The sequence below is a fragment of the Loxodonta africana genome, chromosome 10 (genome assembly GCF_030014295.1).
Source record: "Loxodonta africana isolate mLoxAfr1 chromosome 10, mLoxAfr1.hap2, whole genome shotgun sequence".
Classification (NCBI taxonomy): domain Eukaryota; kingdom Metazoa; phylum Chordata; class Mammalia; order Proboscidea; family Elephantidae; genus Loxodonta; species Loxodonta africana.
In genome coordinates, this window is record NC_087351.1 from 12,134,815 (window position 1) to 12,151,174 (window position 16,360).

General features: G+C 44.9%; 2 protein-coding genes across 15 annotated transcripts in view; one reads left to right on the forward strand and one right to left on the reverse strand.

The window, feature by feature from the left end:
• The window catches only part of TP53BP1 (tumor protein p53 binding protein 1), an 81,425-nt gene extending 66,400 nt beyond the window's left edge, over positions 1-15,025 (forward strand). For all 10 annotated transcript variants that reach the window (XM_023558747.2, XM_010598393.3, XM_010598394.3 and 7 more), the window contains 7 exons: positions 515-706; positions 1,120-1,335; positions 2,974-3,189; positions 6,785-6,879; positions 7,396-7,595; positions 8,138-8,283; positions 8,661-15,025. In XM_023558747.2, coding sequence (XP_023414515.2) covers positions 515-706; positions 1,120-1,335; positions 2,974-3,189; positions 6,785-6,879; positions 7,396-7,595; positions 8,138-8,283; positions 8,661-8,848 — 1,253 coding nt within the window. In that variant the 3' untranslated portion in view covers positions 8,849-15,025. The remainder of the gene's footprint in view (positions 1-514; positions 707-1,119; positions 1,336-2,973; positions 3,190-6,784; positions 6,880-7,395; positions 7,596-8,137; positions 8,284-8,660) is intronic.
• Positions 10,581-16,360, reverse strand: part of TUBGCP4 (tubulin gamma complex component 4) — a 38,199-nt gene continuing 32,419 nt past the window's right edge. For 2 of the 5 annotated variants that reach the window (XM_010598391.3, XM_010598390.3), the window contains 5 exons: positions 14,542-14,719; positions 13,807-13,941; positions 12,268-12,384; positions 11,482-11,621; positions 10,581-10,693 (listed from right to left, as the gene is read on the reverse strand). In XM_010598391.3, coding sequence (XP_010596693.2) covers positions 10,681-10,693; positions 11,482-11,621; positions 12,268-12,384; positions 13,807-13,941; positions 14,542-14,719 — 583 coding nt within the window. In that variant the 3' untranslated portion in view covers positions 10,581-10,680. Of the gene's footprint in view, positions 10,694-11,481; positions 11,622-12,267; positions 12,385-13,806; positions 13,942-14,465; positions 14,720-16,360 lie in introns of those variants that run through there. The other 3 variants (XM_010598392.3, XM_064292063.1, XM_023558756.2) reach the window with 3 other exon arrangements.

Genomic DNA, 16,360 nt, shown 5'->3' on the forward strand with positions numbered 1-16,360 from the left:
TAATAGGAAGGGAAGATTAGGCAGAAGGGGCAGGATTTTCTCCTTCTTTTCGCTCTCTCTCTCTCTCAAAATGATGAACGATGCCGTCTTTTACCTCCAACCTAAGTTTAACTCAAGAATTATCGGTCAGCTTCTCCCCCAAAAAATAGACAACCAAGAAGGGAAGGTTTTGTAAGTTATAATGGAATTGTTAAGAAACCACATTCCATTTGAACCATTTGAACCACCAACAAGCCTTAAAGGCTGGCTTTGGAGATTAGCTTTAATTTTTTTTTTTTTTTTTAAATAACTAAAGTCCTGTTTCTTTTGGGACACTTTCCGTGTCCCAACCCTAGGTTAGTAGCTGCATATATCCTGAGTGGTGTTATTGCTTGGGATTGACAGCTGGAATTTTGTTAAGACCTAACTTCAGTCTGCAGTTGGATCTCTTAATTCCCTGGTTCAGGCCCACTTGGCAGTGAGGATGCTAGCAGCCTAGGCAATGGCAATCTTTTCTTCTGTTCTTTTCCCTCAGGAGTGGTGAAAGGGCACAGGAAGGAGTCTGGGGAGCTGTACTACAGCATTGAAAAAGAAGGCCAGCGGAAGTGGTATAAGCGAATGGCTGTCATCCTGTCCTTAGAGCAAGGCAACAGGCTGAGAGAGCAGTATGGGCTTGGCCCGTATGAGGCAGTAACACCTCTCACCAAGGCAGCAGATATCAGCTTAGGTAAGACCTTGGCATCCTGAGCAGCAGCCTTTGAGCCCCTGCTCTATTTGCAGAGGAGGGAGAGATTTCTGGAGCAACTGTTAATGCTTTCCTAACTTGCATGATTCCTGTATGTGGCTTATCAGATGGTGATGAGCTGTCATTTTCTGGAGCCACTGCCTATCTTTCCTTCCTAGGACTAAGTAGTAAGTCCTCGGGGTTTTTCTGGCCTCCCCAGATGTACAGGGGACCAAATACATTTTCACTCAAGGCTAAGACTGGGACAGAAAACATGTTGGCCTTAGAATAGGCTCTCTGTCCACATGGAAGTAGGGAAGGGGCACTGTGGTATTAGTTTTGGCTCTGCCTAGTTTCTTGGAGCTCAGGGCCTCTGACCATGGGAATTGACCAGCCTTTGGCTTATCCCACTGCAGACAATTTGGTAGAAGGGAAGCGGAAACGGCGCAGCAACGTCAGCTCCCCAGCTGCCCCCACTGCCTCCAGCAGCAGCAGCACGACGCCCACCCGTAAGATCACAGAAAGCCCTCGTGCCTCCGTGGGAGTTCTCGCAGGCAAAAGAAAACTTATAACTTCTGAAGAGGAGCGGTCCCCTGCCAAGCGTGGCCGAAAGTCTGCCACTGTGAAACCTGGTGAGTGCTACCTTTTGCCCCATTCTCCCTCGCACCACAGTGGAACATAGTGCGAGCTGCTGGAGAGATGGGCCTAATACCTGACAGCGGCCCCTCTGTCCTGGCTGCAAAGTTGGGGTCCATCACAAGCCCACACGTAGTACTCAGACACAGTTTACTGCATCCCATCCTCCTGCCAGAGTCCAGTGGGAGTAAATAGGGGAAGGACTTCATCACAAACATCCTTGACTCCTGTCGGTTTTAGGAGGGAAAGAGAAGTACTGAATTTTAAGCAGATTCAAAATAGGTAAAGTTGGTCTTCCTTTGCCTGGCACCATCTTCTGCCTCTTGGGAACTCTGTTCCCCTCTCCCTTGTGCTCGGGGCCCTCTAGCTTTCTGAAACTTCCTATTGAAAGGCTGTACCTCAGCCTGTGCCCAATTGCCACTATCACCAGACAACCCCGTTTCTGTCCCTTTGTGTTTGATGTTAAGGAGTTCAGTCCATCTATTGATTGAGCCTTTGCTGTGACCAGGCCCGGTCGCTGTGGGTTCTGGGGGTACAGACGTAAGTGCTCGGTTTCTGCCCCGAAAGAGCTCTCAGATGGGCAGTTGAATAAAGCTTCATTGATTGTTACATTGACCTGGTACTGGAGCTTTTGTTTCCTGTGTATTTGAGTGTATCATCTCCATATCTACCCAAGGCTTCTGCAGCATTTCAGGGTACTTAAAAACAACAGCTAACATTTATTGAATATCTGATGTGTGAGGCATGGTGCTAAGTGCTTTGTGTATACTATGCGTATAATCCCTATGAAGTATACGTGCTGGAATTCCTTTTCCAGCTGAAGAATCTGAGGCACACAAAAGTTGGCCAGCTTGCCCAAGGTAACAAAGCAAGCCAGGATTCACACTCTGGAAGTCTGACTTGGAAGGCCAGGCTTGTAAATACTACATGAGATTGCCTCTGAGACTGTTCTCTTGCTGCTGGTTTTATTTTAGGGAGGCATGACCTGTCTGTCGTCTTAGCCTCCTAATGAGCCTACAACTCAGCTTTTCCAGGTCAGCTCTCCGTTTTCTTCTCAGAGGACTTGGTGGTGCACTCCTAGCATGGGTGTTCTGGGAGTCCTGGACTGGTTGGTTCACTTGCCTACCCTCAGGTGTTGGAAACTGGGTATTTTGATGCAGCCCCATCAGGACGCAAAAACACTTTATTTCCAAGTGTTCTGTGCACTGTCCTAGTAAGGATAGGTGTAGGGTGGGAGTTACCTGCTGGGGACATTTCTTGGTAATAAAAAAGTGTTCGTTTTCTAAGGCTGCTTCAAAATATCACATATCCTGGGAATAACAGAGCACTAAGCAGGGCAAGTGGGCGAAGATTTCCCAACACTCTTCACCCTTATCTGTTTTGTGTTAGAACCACCTCTTCCTTCAGATGACTTCGATGTATACAGTGTCATGAATGTAAAATTCCCTTTGTTGTGAATTTGGTCCTGGGTTGTTGGCCACTTAAAATGGTTGCCCTTAGGAATGGTCTTTGTCTCATAGCTCAAAAAAGTTCATCAGGGACATTGCCTATCCAGAACCTCATGCTTGGTTCTAGCGTCTTTGCCCAGGCAGCAGTCAGTATCCCTCCAGTCACTGTGCCTCTGTCCTTCCCAGGTGCAATGGGGGCAGGAGAATTTGTGAGCCCCTGTGAGAGTGGAGACAACTTGGGTGAGCCCTCTGCCGTGGAAGAGCAGAGGGGGCCTTTGCCCCTCAACAAGACCTTGTTTCTGGGCTATGCCTTTCTCCTCACCATGGCCACAACCAGTGACAAGTTGGCCAGCCGCTCCAAACTGCCAGATGGTCCTTCAGGAAGCAGTGAGGAAGAAGAGGGTAAGGCCCTGGGAGGCCCTGGGGACTGTGATACATGTGTATTTCCTTCCTTTCCAGTCACTTTATGAGCCTCTGCGACCCCGCCCTCCCTGCCCTCACTGTATGTAGAAGGGGGCAGGGCAGTGGCAAGTGGGATCTTGGTCAGGGTCAAGTGAAAGTTAATTTGTACCCTGCTTCTTGTTTTATAGATTGTTCCCACAAAATTCCTCTTACTGGTTCCACAGAAAAATCCCGTGAGGCAGATGGGAGTTAGGTCTTATTGGTTATTTCACAGATGAAGAAACAAGCTTAAAGAGGTTAAATAATTGCTCTTTGTCCACAGTAATAGTAGATTTGGGACTAGCACGCAGTGTTGGTTTTCCTGCTACCATCATCCAAGTCTGTCAGGCGTCTAAATGCCTCGCCATCTTCCTCAGGTGTGCTCTAGGGGCAGCTGTTAGAGCAAACCCACATGGAGGGGAGGCTGGGTGTCTCGAGAGCTGTAAGACTGGGAATGTGGGGGTGCTGACGCCCCAGGCTGACTTCAGAGAAATGACTTTTGGGCCTTTTCAACTCTTGTGCCTTAAACTAAATTCATACATTGCTTTTCTGTGTGGTCCGTTATTTAGTGTTTGAGTGAAGACTGCAGTGGGAAGAAGTAAACTTTATGTATTTCAGCTGCTCAGAAGTGCGTGCTAGGCGGGAGAGTGGGCAGGTGCAGATGTATACACTGTAAGTGGACATTAGAAGTATCCAAGTGTGTCTGCAAGGGCTGATGGCCCAGGTGGAACGAGCTCTGACTAATGTTGAGTCTTCAAGAGGGATTCCAGTTAGGGAACAAGGTTATCATAAAACAGCACCACTAAAGATCTGTGATGGTTGGCATCTCAGGCATTGTGGATGCCTCTTTTTCCTGTTTAACTGAAACATCTCACCAACTAGAATCATGTGGATGGAGATCTGTATGGGGACATGGGGAGGGCAATCAGGGAGTTAGAATTAAAGGTGGTTATTTGGAAGGTACACAGAGTCCTGAGCAGAGGCTCTGGGATGGGGACTTTGGGCTGTGAGAGTGAGTGTGGTCTGGGTAGGAGTCTCAAGGTTAAGCGTGTACAAAGGCTACTTTTGTCAGACAGAATACAGATCACTACAATGGCCAGTAAGGTATGAGAGGAGTGTCCTAGCCAAAAACTTTTTTTACTTTGATGGTAAATAATTTGGAGCCCCTTGAGGATTCTGCAAAGGGGTATGTCATGGCATCAAAACAGTGTTCATGGTCTGATTTTCTTTTGCTTTTACAATATTGCTGCACTCTATTCTCTAACGTCCTAGCCCTGCTCTAGACCAGGACTTCATAAGGCAGCTCTGCAGATATTTTATTTGGTCCAGCATAGTTGTAAAAGCAGACTTTGGTATGAGATGCAGGCTGTCTGATTCCTTGAAAAAAAACAGGCCTTTATGAGACTTAATAAACTCTACTCATAAAACCCCCTCCATTCCCCCTTTGCTTATACATCATGTTTTCAAGTCCATCCTATAACATGAGTGAGGGGAGTTGGCCTTGTTTTCATGAAGAAGAATTTGGACTTTTTTTTTTTTTTTTTAAAGGATCTCCAGGTTTCTGGTAGAAAGTGTGGTTATCTCTACTTTGTGTTTGGCTCCTTCATCCTTGGATGCTGCCCTAACAGCAGCAGAATCCTGAATTTTTTTTTTGGCATATAAAAATGCTCACAGATTCTTCAGTCTTAAGAAGGCTGAAGACACCTGTCCTAAAACAACCCTCTACAGAATTACAGTTTTTAAGAAACTATGTGATAGGTCTTGCAGATAAATGGGAATCTGTAAGATGCTAGTTTTTACCAAGAGCTCAGTAAAATACTTGAATCCATCTTATAGAAATATTTATTAATGAGTTAAGAATATGGTGGTACTCAGTCTTGGTGGGTGGGACATATAGGAGGGACCCATCCACCACAGGGATTGATTCTGGAGTTGGGTCTATTTAGTATCTTCATCCGTGATATAGATGATGGAATTAACAAACTGTTCATTATAGCCTCTGGTTGGGCAGGGCTGCTCATACCTCAAAAGTAAATCGAGTCCAAACTAATTGAGAAAAATCAGAAAAATGGACTGTCTACACAAGGTAATATGTGATTACCCAAATGCAAGAAAATATAATTGGAGATGAAAGCTGAAGTAGGCCAGGACTGGAAACAACTGGATTAAGCAGACATAAACTACGTTTTGAGAAAAATAAAGGACAATGAAGGAAGTCAGCAGCGCCTCAGCAGTGGAGTCGCGGTACCGAAGATTGTGACGTGCGGTCAGGAGAACGCTCTGACAAAGCTGAGAATTAGCCCTGCTGTTTCTGGGTTTCTGATAAGCATTTAGTTTCTAGTTTGGGTTTTCATTTTGAGAAGAACATGGAGAATTTTGAATCAAGAAAAGGACAATAAAAACAAATAGGCTGGACAAATCAGGTGTAAACGAAGGTGGAGCCTGGGACTGGGGCACAAACACTGCCTGAGCAGCTCCAGTAGGCAAGGAGGGCACCAAGTGGGGGAACCATCTCTGGAAGGGGTCTGTGCTACCAGGTTTTACCTCTAGGTATGGGGGAGGGGAGTGGTCCTTGCATTGAACTTTGTGTTGGGTTTTTTATTTGTGATAAAATTTCAGTTACTTAGAACTTAATTTCCCAGAACTTGTAATTAACTAAAATCTCTAATGTCTTGCTTTTCTTTTTCTTTTAATGTGTTATTTATATATGAGAGGAGCAGATGACAAGAAAACAAGCTCAAATTAGCTATTTGCCCAAAAGAAGCAATTTGTAATTGCCTAGGGTCATTACAGCTTCAGCCTCATCTCTCATACCTTCTACTTCACCCTCAAGACTTGTAGAGCAGTCATTGATGTTCAGTGTCCTGAGGTACATCAAGATCATCAAAGGTAGATAGTTTTCAATAAAAAGGTCAAAACAGCATTTTCTGGCTAACTTCATTTAGTATCAGTTAAATTTTAAAACCATACTTTGAGCATTCTAGTTTATCATTTGAGCATTCTAGTTTATCAAAATTAGTGTACAAGAGGGTAAAAAATACTGATGAAGGGGAATTGTGAAGGCTTTATTATAGAAAGTATTGATCAGCTGTTCTTCACTTCCACAGAAGGCAGAACTAGAGGAAATGGGCTTAGTTGGCTTTGCAGCAGGAAAGATTTAGAGTAGACATAAGGAAGAACTTTGTGATGGTAAAGCTTATTTGAATTGGAATACATCACTGTGGGAAGTAGTGTGTGTCCATCCCTAGGAACAGACCCATGACTCAAAGACTTAGTGTAGCCCTTCTTCAGGAACCTTTGTTTTTAGGTCTAGGACCAACTTCCATTCCTCATCCTCCATATTCCTTCTGCTCTTGTCCCTTCTTTTGGCAGCATTTATAGGCCTCAAGACAAACCTCTTTCTGAACCATGGGGAAGCCTGTGACCTGTCTTTGGGACACACAGCTGTGGAGATAGCTGGGAGTGGGAAAGGGAACTGTGAGAAGCCAGGCATAAAGTAGCAAACGAGAAACCAGCTAGTAGTAATGATTGATAACTTGTTTTTTTTCTGATGTAGAATTTTTAGAAATTCCTCCTTTCAACAAGCAATACACAGAATCCCAGCTTCGAGCAGGAGCTGGCTATATCCTTGAAGACTTCAATGAAGCCCAGGTGAGGAGTTTCTTTGTGTAGCTTCCTAGAGTGGCAAATGGTAAGAGTCCACTTGCTGTACCGACAAGCCTGAAAGGGGTGAGGGAAGTTGGGTGAAGTAGCTAGAGTTCTCAGAACTGGGAAACTGCCAGTGTTATTGCATGAAATAGAATTTTGTATTGTGTACAGGGAAGAGAAGTCAGAACCCTGGCTTAGAGTGGTTCTGTTGCGGGACAAAAGCAGACTGAAATTTGTTTAGTAGAGATCTCTATTAAAGTTGCTAATTCTTGGCCTGAAATGCATGGGATTTGGTTGTCCCTTGAGGATTCAAGCCCCCAGAAGCTGTAGGTGAGGCAGGGAGATAGGTAACTAGGGAAGCCACCTGGGCCTTTCAGCGAGAAGAGAGGCCGTGGCAGAAGGACCGCTAAGTCACATTTGGGGATCTTTACATTTGTTTTCCATGGCTCATTAGGGCTGCTCTTCAGGGGCTTCCCATAGAAGGCACCAGACCCATAGTCTCCATGTCTTTTCTTCTAGTGTAACACAGCCTACCAGTGTCTCCTAATTGCTGATCAGCATTGTCGAACCCGGAAGTACTTCCTGTGCCTTGCCAGTGGGATTCCTTGTGTGTCTCATGTCTGGGTCCATGACAGTTGCCATGCCAACCAGCTCCAGAACTATCGCAATTATTTGTTGCCAGCTGGGTACAGCCTTGAGGAGCAAAGAATTCTGGATTGGTGAGTTTGAGAGCCCATCTATAACTATATAGACAGGAAAACAGTAAGCTTTTGGAGTGGAGAGAAATTAGATGAGAGAATAAGTGTTATAGAAACGAACTAGTAAAGGATAAATTATGGAATCTGAGTGGGTTTGAAATTATTTCAGCAGTTTATCTAGTTTATTTCCCTAGGATATGTTGTTAGGGACTTTTGAAGAGGTGTGAGGATTTATATTTAGGTTCAGTATTCTCAACCTGTGAGGTTAAAGAACTAAGTTTTAAGCAGGCATTAAAATAAGAGGCTCAGGAACATGATCTGGATTACTAATGGTCCCAGGACAAACATGGAAATCAGAAGGGTTGCCATGTCCTCTGGCCAGGGTCCCAGAGACTATGCATCATTCGCAGAAGGTAAGGGTATGTGTACTGTAACACAAGGCTTAGTTCTGGAAGCATTCAGATGTACTTGAGCCTCTCTGCAGAGCAGCTGTTTGTTGGATATTACCTGTCATGCTAAAGTCCTTCAAATTGCAAGGTGTTGTGTCTCTGACTCCTTCATAGGCAACCCCGAGAAAACCCTTTCCAGAATCTGAAGGTACTCTTGGTATCAGACCAGCAACAAAACTTTCTGGAGCTCTGGTCTGAGATCCTCATGACTGGGGGAGCAGCCTCCGTGAAGCAGCACCACTCAAGTGCCCATAACAAAGGTACCTGGGAAGTATATGTGTGTTAGTGCTCCAAGGATGTCCTCAGACTCAGAGCTGTTAGGTCTTGTGGTCTAAGTCTTAGTTAGCCCTAATAGGTTGACCTTACCCATGTTTCTAAGAGAAGAAAACTACCACATTCAAGAGTGGGAGCCAACATAAGCCAAGCGTCTCCTGGTTTCCAGTGTGGTGTATTTGCTAATATTTCTCTCAGGTCAGCATGTAGTGGTAACCGTTCACTTCTAGTTGTGATCAGTAGCAGTGTGTTTGACAAGAAGGACTTTAGTTTGGGCAGAGTGAATGTTCTGGCTAGAAGGCATAGCTGTCTTTTAATGGAGGGCAGAACGAGTCTCCTCATTCCCTTTCTCCCGTTCTTGCAGACATTGCTTTAGGGGTGTTTGACGTGGTGGTGACAGACCCCTCATGCCCAGCCTCGGTGCTGAAGTGTGCTGAAGCGTTGCAGCTGCCTGTGGTGTCACAAGAGTGGGTGATCCAGTGCCTCATTGTTGGGGATAGAATTGGATTCAAGCAGCACCCAAAATATAAACATGATTATGTTTCTCGCTAAAGATCCTTGGTCTTATCAGTTTCCTTCCCTGCTGTTGTGAAGACTGTGTTTTAACCAGGTTTTAAATGTGTCTTGTGTGTAACCGGGTTCCTTGCATGGATCTTGTACATAGTTTTATTTGCTGAACTTTTATGATAAAATAAATGTTGAATCTCTGGTTGTAGTAACTGGGAGCTCCTCATCTACTTCTTTGAGCTTAATTTCAGAACAAATAGCAAGACGAACACGGTACCTTCTCTGAGGCTTCCAGTTGGCTTGTTTACTTCAGGACGTCAGCGAGCCCAGGGTAACAGCTGTGCCAAAAGGTGGGTGGGATTGGGCACACTCTGAGTTTCCTGACAGTTTAAGGATGCTCAGCTCTAAAGAGAGACATTTCCCTAACAGCTGACTTGTGGGTACTCTCAACTCTCAGAGTAAAGAGGGAAAAGGATTAACCGCTGCACTTGGTAGGGTAACTTCCTCCAAGGAGAAACAGGAGAAGCACATGTGAGAACACCTGGAAATGTTAAACGCTCTAGCCAGAGGTCCAACATTTAAGTTTTTATTACTGTTGTCACAGTGGCTGGAGGCCGTTCTTTCCTACCCATAGCATCATCGTCCCTGTTCACATTCTCTCAATCTCTCAAGCAGGGGTCAGCACATTTTTTTCGGTAAAGGGCTATTTTGTGAATATTTTAGACTTTGTGGGCCATTTGGTCTGTTGCAGCCACCCACCCTTGCTGTGGTAGCCTGAGAGCAGCCAGAGAGAATCAGTAGAGGACTAAGTGTGGGCGTATCTCAACAAACCTTTATTTACAGACACAGGCAGCAGCTGTCATTTGCCAGCCTTGCTCCAGAGGCAGCAATGGAAGGGGTTGCCCTCACCGATAACAGCAGGGAGTCAGGTATAAGTACGTGCAGGTGTCCAGAGGACCAGATGCGGAGGCCAGTACCGCGCGATGCATTCTCTGTTTGGAGAGGGCTGTTCTGTGGGTATTTATCATGGTTCACATTGATGAGAACCACAGTAGAAGTACCTCCGGTCCTGTGGTTCTCCTCACATGGGATAACTGGAACTGTAACTTTCAGTATCTGAAATCTGATAATTTGAGGTCACGTTTTTCTTAATGACCTTTTCTTAGGAAACAAAAGTACTTTAAACACATTGTCATTAACTACTATTGCCCTTTTATCGGTCTGTTAGAAATTATTGGCAAAATTCTTTAGATTCATAATTTTGAATTTCCTTAAGGGTAGAAAACTCTCAGTCTCAAATTCCTGGAGGAAGAAAAATAATCAGTATAGGTATAAATTACTTGGCAGGAGGAGAGGGTGGCTGGCTGTTTCTGCTTGGTAATGACAACATCCAGTATTCTACCTATTTATAAACATAAGTTCTTTTTCATGTCTGAGCCACAAAATATTTACCTTTCTGATCCATGCTGTTTACTTACTGTCATATCTTCTACAGCTTGAACGGTCCCTAGGTACACAGCAGGTGCTCAATAAATGTTGAATAAACGGACATACCCAAAAACTGTTCCAAATGCAGCACAGTCAGTCAGAGCACTGGCCTCGCCCGCAGGGGCGCAGCTGACCAACACATCCTTCTTGGTGGACGAGTTCAGAACTGCCCTGAGGTGCGGCAGGCCCCTTCCACATGGGGATTATGGGAATGAGTTATACCTCTGGATGCTCAGTAATTGCTTCTAGGAGAAAAGGTAGAGCCCTCTCAGTAGGCCGCAGACATTTGGTGAGTGGCTAGAGAATGGGATGCTTGTTTTGAATCTTCTTTTACAGACTTGGGAACGTGGTTAAGATTGACTGTTGTTTTGTTTATGTACCAGAAAACATCAAATCCCGAAACTACAAGAGAAAAAAAAAAAGATCCTCATTAAGTATCATGCTTTCCCAAGATTGTCTTCAAAGAAATATGAATCAGGGCAACCTCTGATCTTAAAACTGAAAAGATAGTTTCTTTGACTCTTTGGCTAAAATCTCTTAAAAGAATCTGCTTGAGTAGAAAGAGGGGAGAAGTACTTTTCTGTATGGGAATGAGAGAAGCAGAGGGGGGAGCTTTACCATGCCACCTACCACTGAATCTCGAAATTAGATTAAAAAAAGCTTAGCGTTGGAAGCCTTTCACAGATGAGGATGCAGGGGGCCAGCGAGGCAGAGTTGCACAGGTAGGTTAGTGTCAGAACTGGGAATGGAAGCCACAATGCCTCCCCACATAGCAGTACACACCTTAGGAAAGAACTTAGACCCATCTCTGTGCCAGGTGTGTTAATATCTTACTATGATGATGATTTTTACTACAAAATAACCTACTGCCATCAAGCCGATTCCAGCTCATAGTGACCCTGCAGAATGATCCACAGGGTTTCCAAGGCTGTAATCTTTACAGAAGCTGACAGACTGCCACATTTTTCTCCCGTGGAGCGGCTGGTGGGTTCAAACCACCGACATTTTGGTTAGCAGCTGAGCGCGTAACTACTGTGCCACCAGGGCTTCCCTTTGTCTGTCTGAGCCTTAGTGTCCTCATTTATGAAATGAGGGTATCTGGACTAGATAATGCCCAGAGTCTCCTTCCAACTCTGGAATTCTACCTCAAAACAAAACAATCTACTGAGTTCCCCAAAGGTTGTTCCTACCTGCCCAGAGTTCCACCAGCCTGGGTATAGTATTTGTTATAATCTAGTCGTAACAGTAGTTGAGCCAAATCTGAGTTGATCTGATGATTGCGAACACTGGAAAGAATCTTGAATAGGAGTGAGGACTGGCGGCTAAAGCCCTGCAGAGAGAAGAGCTCTGTGTCATCCCCCCTGCACCCACCGAGGCTCTTCACGTAAACCGTGAGTGCGTGCGAGGGGTGCCTGTGAGGGAAGGGCACGCAGTGGTGGGAGTTCCTTGGAAAAGCCTTGCTTGCAGTTCTACACAACACCTGGTCTTCTCACATTCCCATTTCTCTAGGCTCCTAAAACGACTTCTTGACACCAGGTCCACAGAATGCATGACTTCCTATGCAAGTACAGTAATTTAGCAGCTGGTTTCCAATTAATATATTCTGTTGTGCACAGGGTTTGGGGAGAGCCTGAGTGTTTTTGTTACAGGCAGATAATTACAATCTCAATGAAATAACGGGTTAGTCAAGGAAGTAAGGAGGTGGGAAGCAGAAACATGAGAACAAAGCCAGTGCATACTTGGCGGGCTGAGTAGTCAAGGCGGAGCTATTTCTGAACATTGTGAGGTCGCACATAGTTATCTGCTTCAAAATCCACCGATACCAACTTTTTTCCTTTGTATCTTGTTATTTCTGTGTGCATGTGCTGGGGAAACGCCTTACTGACTCAGGCGGCAAGATCGAGATTCTCCAGTGGAGAAAGCACCTTTAGTCCTTCTGACGGGACTGCGTGTCTCAGGAGGCCGGGCTGACTCACCTTCACGAGGATGCTCAGCTGTGCAGCTCCTCGCTCGTCCAGCGGCCCAAGGTTCTGACTGACCAGTGAGCAAAAGCTGTGACAGAGATCGAGGATCTCACTCAGGCAGTGAAACACCTACCCAACAAACACAGTGGGCATTAGGGAGGGAAGGAAGATACAGCTGTGAAATTAAAGATTCAGGAAAATAACTACGAGCTGACTTATTCCCATTCTCCCACATCTCACTTCAGGATACACACCGACACTTACAAGTCTCCTGCCAGCCCCTCAGGTGCCACTTGTGTAAAACAAACTGGTCCCTTTCTGGCAAGGATGCTATCATTTTCTGAGTCACCCCTGTGCAGAACCTCCACTCTAACCACAGGACACTAGTCATCACTCCTGGGGCACACCGATGGGGGTTCCTGCCTGTGAGCTCTGCTCCCAGTGTTGTCCTGTGCTGGGATACCCTTCCCTTTCATACCACTTCAAGTTCAACTTGCAGTGAGGCGTCCCCTTCCCCACTACAGCCATTAGTGAACCCCACTTCTCTCTCTGTCCATTATCTTGGCATTTGTTCAGGCCTCCTGAGCTTTTACTGCTCGCTGTGTGTACACGTTTCTTGCCTCTCCAAGTGGACTGTGAGCTCCTTAAGGGCAGAGCTGTAACTCAGACCTCTGCATCCCCAGTGCCTCACACAGCAAGCACTTAATATTTACTGACAATGACTTGCTCTGATAGGATGCTCTTCCTCTTGCTATCCAAGTCTACCTGTCATAATGGTTCTCAGTGATTTCCAGTTCACAGAACCCTTTGGAATGGCATCTCTATAACTCACTCTTCCCAGGTGCAGCAAAACTAGCCCCAGATACCAGAACAGAAGTCTGCAGTGTTCTGGTGTGACTCAATGGAGGAGTCCGCTAGCTCACACAAGAGGTGAAGTGTGACTGTCACAGCAGAAAGGACACGAGGGAGCACTTTGGTCCTGCTTTTTATGCTGCAGCTGCAAACACCTGTGTGCTTTCAAAAGCACTGACACCTGGACCCCATTCCAGAGATTCTCATTTACGTGGGTTGGGTCTCAGAGTGAAAAGTTGTGCAGAACATTCCAACGTGCAGCCAAGGTTGAGATGAACTGTCCTAAAGGAAGTAACCCCCCGACCCACACACCACTCCAGCTGTCTATGAAAACACCTTTCAAACAACTGGTCTATCCTGATCCAAAAGATTTCGAGACAGTAGAAATGCTTTTTTGTTGGCCTGTCTGTGGTGTCAGAAAGGTTTTTGAATTTCTTTAAATCCTTCCTTCTGGGGGTTAAACACATACTCTTTCATCTATAGCTGCTCACCACTCCCATTATATAGTGTTCTAGAAATTCAAAGATATTTAAGTTCTCCTTTAACATTTCCTTTTAGCTGTGCTTTATAAGCTGTTAAAAATGCTTAAAAATGGAGATGGAACAATTGCTTAGTGATAATCCTTATCCTGTCCACTCAGAGTGCCAAGGGACAGTCAGTGCTAGAAGCAGTCTGAGGAAACCAGGCATCCCCACTTACAGGCTTCAGCAAGATGAAGGACTGTGCCAGCAAATTGCTCAGGAAGTGGTCGTGAGCCAATCGGATGCTTTCAAAGTCTCGAGTAGAATTGATTTGATGGAGCAGCTGTGAGAACTGAGACTCCAGCACGTCTACCTGATAGACAATTACACAAATAATGTTAGCACCTTGCATATCTGATTACCCAAGGACAGTGAGATGCCTGACAGGATGAAATAGAAATTTCTGGCCCCACTCATCATCTTCCTAACCAAGCCACTTTAAAGTTGACCAAAGACTCCTTAATTTTGCCCAGCCTTGCAGAAAGTTATCTGCCTAAGTCCTAACAACCCCCAAGGTCTTGGCAGACCTCCCCTGACCCATCCACTCACGCCACATCCTTCCACTGACTTGCTTAAGTCCTGTAGGATCCAGAATTTATAGCAAAGTATAAAAATAACAGTCAAAGCAACAACAATTCATGCACTGCTGATTAAGGACCCCATTCCTTATTCTCCTTCATTTATTTCCACTTTCCCCTAAGATGTCCCCAAGAGACACACCTAGTGATACGGTTCCCGGATTTTCTCAAACGTCAGCGTTTTACCAGCTGCAGGATCGCAGTCCCTCTTCAGTACCTCACCTCACGCCCCTTCCCCTCCTCACCCCTCAGGACAGACCTGGAGATAGTACTGGAGGTTGTCCACCAAGGACAGACCTGGAGATAGTACTGGAGGTTGTCCACCAAGGACAGACCTGGAGATAGTACTGGAGGTTGTCCACCAAGAAGGCCATGTGGTTACGTAGGCGCCACTTGACTGCGTCGGTCTGGTTGGACTGGAGGTGTTTGCGCTGCATCTGCAGGGCCCAGCAATGCTGCAGCTGAGCTTGTACGCGGCGCACACTCAGCAAGTACTTGAAAACGACGTTGTACCTGGAGGGAGACACCAGGCTGTTCAGATCACCCCACCCTCAGAACAGACCCCAGAACTCTGTGCCCCACCCCTCCCCAAAAAAGGCAGGAAGAAGAATGGCTAGAGGTGGAGACAACTGAATTGTGGTTTATGTATACAGTGGAGTGTTACACGGCAGTCAACTCTCCAACACAACACAATGGATCTTGGCAATATGATTCTGAATGAAAAAAGTAAATCTTAAAAGATTAAATGTAGTCTGATACCTTTTTTATAAATGCTTAAAACAACTAAAAGCAAAAAAAAAAAAAAATTGTATATATATATACACATACACACTTTTGGGGGATATACATATATAGATGTTATAAAACTATATAAAAAGGAAAGTAAGAATACATGGAATTTAAGATAGTGGTTACCCTGGGTTGGGGGGAGGCATGGAGAGGTCTGGGGAGGATCGTATAGGTACCCACGGCCGTCAAGTCAATTCCGACTCATAGCGACCCTACAGGACAGAGTAGAACTGCCCCATAGGGTATCCAAGGAGCAGCTGGTGGATTCGAACTGCTGACCTTTTGGTTAGCAGCCAGGCTCTTAACCACTGCACCACCAAGACTCCATCACAAAGGTAGATGGACATTATTGTCAGTGTTCTCATTTTCATACTAGAAAGTGGTTTTATGGCTAGTCTCTGTGTATGTGTTAAAGAAGGAAGATCTTGCACAGACCAATAATAGTGTATTCCAGAGTTTTGGGTTTTATGGACCAAGGACTGTGATTAATCCTATTCTCTGTCCCTGAGGCCCAAAGAGGGGCAAACGCCTGCCTCCCGGCAAGCTCAGGGACTTAATTAATGCTGAGACCCCATACTGAGAAGACACATGAGAAGAGAAGCTGACCCCTGGTAGGAGTGATACACCTCCTGTTCTTAGGCAGGCTTGCAGGAGAAAATCTGATTCTATCTGGTTTTTGAAATTATCTCTATAGAACAAACATATCAAAATAGTAGACCTTATCTGTATCCTGGTTTGAAGAAACTCAACCATAAAAAGACATTTTTCAGATAACTGAGGAAATCTCAATACAGACTGGATATTAGATAAGGAATTATTAATTTTGTTGGGTGTGATAATGGCATTGTAGTAATGTTAAAAATATGCCTTTTTTGAACTGTCCACTGAAAGGAGTAAAATCGCATGTCTGAAAAAAGCTCTATCAAAAAAAAGGGGAGGGGGTTGCTGAAACAAGTAGCAAAATGTTGATGGCTATTGAAGCAAGATAATGAGTACACAGGAATTTGTTATAATCTATTTATATTTGACCATTTTCATAAAAAAAAAAATAAAACAAAACAACCCTAAACTCCATTTCTTCAAAGGTGTTAAAACTCTTTCAAGACCCGCTTTTCTGCTTTTAATTTTTTTTTAATATTACTATGTGTTTTCATTAACGGAAGCATGCCGAGTAATGAAATGTGTTTAAATTTTTGGTTGGTAATACGGATTTTGAAAAATGTGGGACTACACGGTTACCACAAACCTTGAGGGTTCTCGGGCACCATGACTGGTGGGTGCCTGTCTTTCTCATCAGTCATGGGAGGCATGATTTATTGCGGGGCTCCTTCTATTAGGGTACATGGGGAATCTTTAGTTTTCTAA